The following is a 2,105-nucleotide window of genomic DNA, read 5'->3' as shown; positions in this document are numbered from 1 at the left end:
ATGATATGACACTCGAATCCGAGTTAAGGAATCCCATAGGCTTGAAAGCCGCATACAAAGTAAATCTTAGTCCCTGACAAGCGACTAGTAAAGATTAAGTATTGCCGTCGTCCGGCCTCACCCCCAAGGCACTATTGCACCGACCCCCACCCTCCACGGCGGCGACCCGCCACATCCTGATAAGCTTCCAACCAAGTGGAGCGTCTGAGGTCCCCTCGTGGTCAGACTTGAGGCCTCAGTGCACGCGGGCGGTGGCCACGTGCGACGCGGACCGCAGGATGGTGACTGTGTGCATGGCTCGTGTGGTCGCTCGGACGCTCGTGGTGGGCTGGACCGTGGGCGCCTGCTGCGGGTGGACGGGCGTTGCCCCCGAGAGCTCGGTGGTGTGGGTGGCAACAGTGGGTGTGGATGTAGGTGTTGCGGGGCGGGAAGGGGCTGCACCACGTCCCAGGGCGCGGTGCAGCTTCATGCAAGAGGACGATTCCTCGTGCTTATACAGGTAGGACTTGAGAGCAAAGGATTTGCCACAGCGCGTGCAGGCAAAGGGCTTGACGCTGGAGTGAGTCTGCACGTGTGCGCGCAGGTTGGATTTGTCGGCGAAAGCCTTCCCGCACATGCTGCACCGGAAGGGCTTCTCTCCTGCAATATAGGTTGCCTCATTGAACACGAGAAATCAGACCGTATAAATAGATTGTTTCCAAGACAATCGAATGTAACACGAAAATCGAGCCGGTCCCGAGAAATTTGTGACCGTCGCCTCACCTGTGTGTGTCCTGATGTGTCCCTGCAGCAGCCAGGGGCGGGAGAAGCACTTGCCGCAGGTGGGGCACTTGCAGCCCTGGTTGTGGGTGCGCATGTGCTGGCTGAAGGCGGGCGTGCTCACGTACACTTTATCGCAATACGGACACTTGCGAGCTGCGCGCTTGTCGTCCGGCGAGCGGTGAGTCTGCCTGGGGGGATAAGGTATCAAGGTGAGTGCATAGCTTCTTCGGCTGCCTTTTGTTATCCATGCCATCATTACCTCTACATGTTGTCTTTATCGCTTATAAACAACGCACCGTCGCTTGATACTAGAGAGAGAAAGGCAAGTAAATGACAGGACACAAAACAAAAAAAGAGATACAAGATGTAAAATCTAGAGTAAAACAGACACGGATCTAAAGGAGTAAATATCTGGCTGGTGACATACTTGACCACCTATTACACAACCGAGAAGCTATTTTTGGAGCTATTTTAGGCCAGGCACTTGTCGCGAGCCAAATTTTTCGTGATGATTTTCTCTTTTCGTTTTTGTTAAAAGTAGCATTTGTGTTTTCAGTGTGGTCTTTAACTCTCAATATTTTTTTCTTCATTTATAGTGTCCCCTTAAACCACGCTGTTTCAGTGGGGGACCATGTTTGTTTACCGATGACACACCTGCCACCTACTGGTGACAACAGGAAACGCGAATAACCTCATAGTTGCCAAGTCCACATAATTTTTCTTCTCTCTTTGTTAAATTTCTTTTGACTGAATGTATGATACAATTTATGTTAAATGTTTTTTTTTTCATGTAGGCTGTCCAAAAAGTCAAGCGAGATTATTTTTTTCTGATTTACGAGTATCATATCGGGTTCTTAACAAAACCATGTAGGAACTATGACGATTACTCATCAATTATTTTCATCATTAATTGTTCCAAGATTGATCAAGCACCATAACCAATATGTGTTCACCCCACGAGATCCATTGTAAACAATTGCCTCATTCACAAAACCTTAATGCGATGAAAGAATACGTACAGACAGCGGAAGGAATAGATCAAGTGGTATAAGCATGGATGCGGCGGGAGAAAAGGAAAGGGGACGATTCGCGGGGCGATATGTTGATCTTACCTGTGTCTGGCGAGGTTGGACGACGTCGAGTAAGTTCTGCCACACTCAGGACACACGTGGGCGTCCCGGACGGCAGGTGGAGGAGGGGTGGAAGGGGGCGTGGGCGCTGCGGGGGCAGGGCTTCGAGGGGGGCTGGTGCTCAGGTTGAGGGGCTGCTCCGTCTGAGGCGCGACCGTGATAATGGTGGTGTGGGCGTCCAGTTCGAGGACGGGTGTGGTTGTGTCTCTGACG

At 51.0% G+C, this 2,105-nt stretch overlaps 1 protein-coding gene across 1 annotated transcript in view; it reads right to left on the bottom strand.

The window, feature by feature from the left end:
* The window catches only part of LOC119585915 (endothelial zinc finger protein induced by tumor necrosis factor alpha-like), a 3,836-nt gene continuing 1,731 nt past the window's right edge, over positions 1-2,105 (bottom strand). Inside the window, exons 4-6 of the mRNA XM_037934635.1 lie at positions 1,875-2,099; positions 763-950; positions 1-639 (exon numbers count right to left, since the gene is read on the bottom strand). Coding sequence (XP_037790563.1) covers positions 236-639; positions 763-950; positions 1,875-2,099 — 817 coding nt within the window. The 3' untranslated portion in view covers positions 1-235. The remainder of the gene's footprint in view (positions 640-762; positions 951-1,874; positions 2,100-2,105) is intronic.

This window comes from Penaeus monodon, chromosome 20, assembly GCF_015228065.2.
Source record: "Penaeus monodon isolate SGIC_2016 chromosome 20, NSTDA_Pmon_1, whole genome shotgun sequence".
NCBI classification, from domain to species: domain Eukaryota; kingdom Metazoa; phylum Arthropoda; class Malacostraca; order Decapoda; family Penaeidae; genus Penaeus; species Penaeus monodon.
Note: the sequence above shows the minus strand (reverse complement) of the source record. Positions and strands in the feature narration are given on the sequence as shown.